Source organism: Crocuta crocuta, unplaced genomic scaffold (assembly GCF_008692635.1).
Source record: "Crocuta crocuta isolate KB4526 unplaced genomic scaffold, BGI_CrCroc_1.0 scaffold327, whole genome shotgun sequence".
NCBI classification, from domain to species: Eukaryota; Metazoa; Chordata; class Mammalia; order Carnivora; family Hyaenidae; genus Crocuta; species Crocuta crocuta.
The window spans coordinates 487,669-488,711 of record NW_027529176.1 but is presented as its reverse complement, the minus strand read 5'-3'; the positions used below and the strand labels follow the sequence as shown (position 1 = coordinate 488,711).

At 72.8% G+C, this 1,043-nt stretch overlaps 1 protein-coding gene across 1 annotated transcript in view; it reads right to left on the bottom strand.

The window, feature by feature from the left end:
* Nucleotides 1–291, bottom strand: part of CPSF1 (cleavage and polyadenylation specific factor 1) — a 17,567-nt gene extending 17,276 nt beyond the window's left edge. The window contains exon 1 of the mRNA XM_077758115.1: nucleotides 79–291. Within this exon, the coding sequence (XP_077614241.1) occupies nucleotides 79–222 (144 nt within the window). The 5' untranslated portion in view covers nucleotides 223–291. The remainder of the gene's footprint in view (nucleotides 1–78) is intronic.
* Between the last annotated feature and the right edge of the window lie 752 nt (nucleotides 292–1,043).

Genomic DNA, 1,043 nt, shown 5'->3' with positions numbered 1-1,043 from the left:
GCTCCGTCCCCCTCCGGCTGCTCCCCCTCCCCGCTCAGCGAGCACTCGGAGGCTGCGGGAAGCGCGGCCCGGACCCACCTCGGCGTCGCGGTTGAGGCGGTACACGTAGAGCTGCGAGGTGCCGGCCACTACGAGGTTGCGCTCGCTGTTGTTGAAGAAGTTGCAGTACATGGAGAACTCCAGGCCGGTGGGCGGGTGCGCCTGCTTGTACACGGCGTACATGGCGCCGAGCCCGAGCTGCGAGGGGCGGGGAGGCGACGGGATGAGTGGCGCCGCGGCGCTCCGGCCCGGCCCGGCGCCCCCTCCCCGGCCGCACGCGCACCCACCCACCTGGNCAGGGGCCGGGCGCCCGCGCCTGCGCAGTGCCGCGGCGGTCGAGGGGCTGCGCGTGCGACAGCGACTCCTGGTGGCGGGGCAGCCTCGAGGCTTTGCGTCCGGAGCCCCGAAACCCCGAGCTCGCTCTACACTCGGCTTCCTGGAGAAATGGGGCTGGGGGTGCGGCGGTTCATGGCCGGCTGGGCTGGGGCCCGCCCTCCCGACGAGGGTGGGGTCGCCGAGCAGGGGTCTCGGCCGCAGGAAGACGCGACTTTCCCCCACCACGCACACGTGGGCGAGGCGCGGTGCTGGTGCTGGCGGGGCACGAGCCGCCAGTGCGGAGCCGGGCGTCGGGAAAGCTTCCGGAGAGGTGACGGGCAGCGCCCCTGCCGCCTCCCGAGGACGCCTGGGCCTGCGGCTCCGCCCGCCCGCCCTCCGCTACGGGAGCGCTCGCCTCAGGGCCGCGGTTTTCGCGCTTCGCGCCTCTACTCCCGCCCCGGGCCCCGCACTTTGCCCACGTGGGAGGCTGGAGCCAGGACCCGGCACAGCGAACGGAGACCGCGCCTCGCTTGGCAGGAGCTCGCCCTGGGTACCGTCGTACAGACCTGGGACGAAATGCAACAAGGGGCGTCTGGGTGGCTCAGTCGGTTGAGCTCAGTCGGTTGACTTGATTTCGGCTCCGGGCCTGATCCCAGAGGTGTGGGATCGAGCCCTTAGTCAGGCTCTGC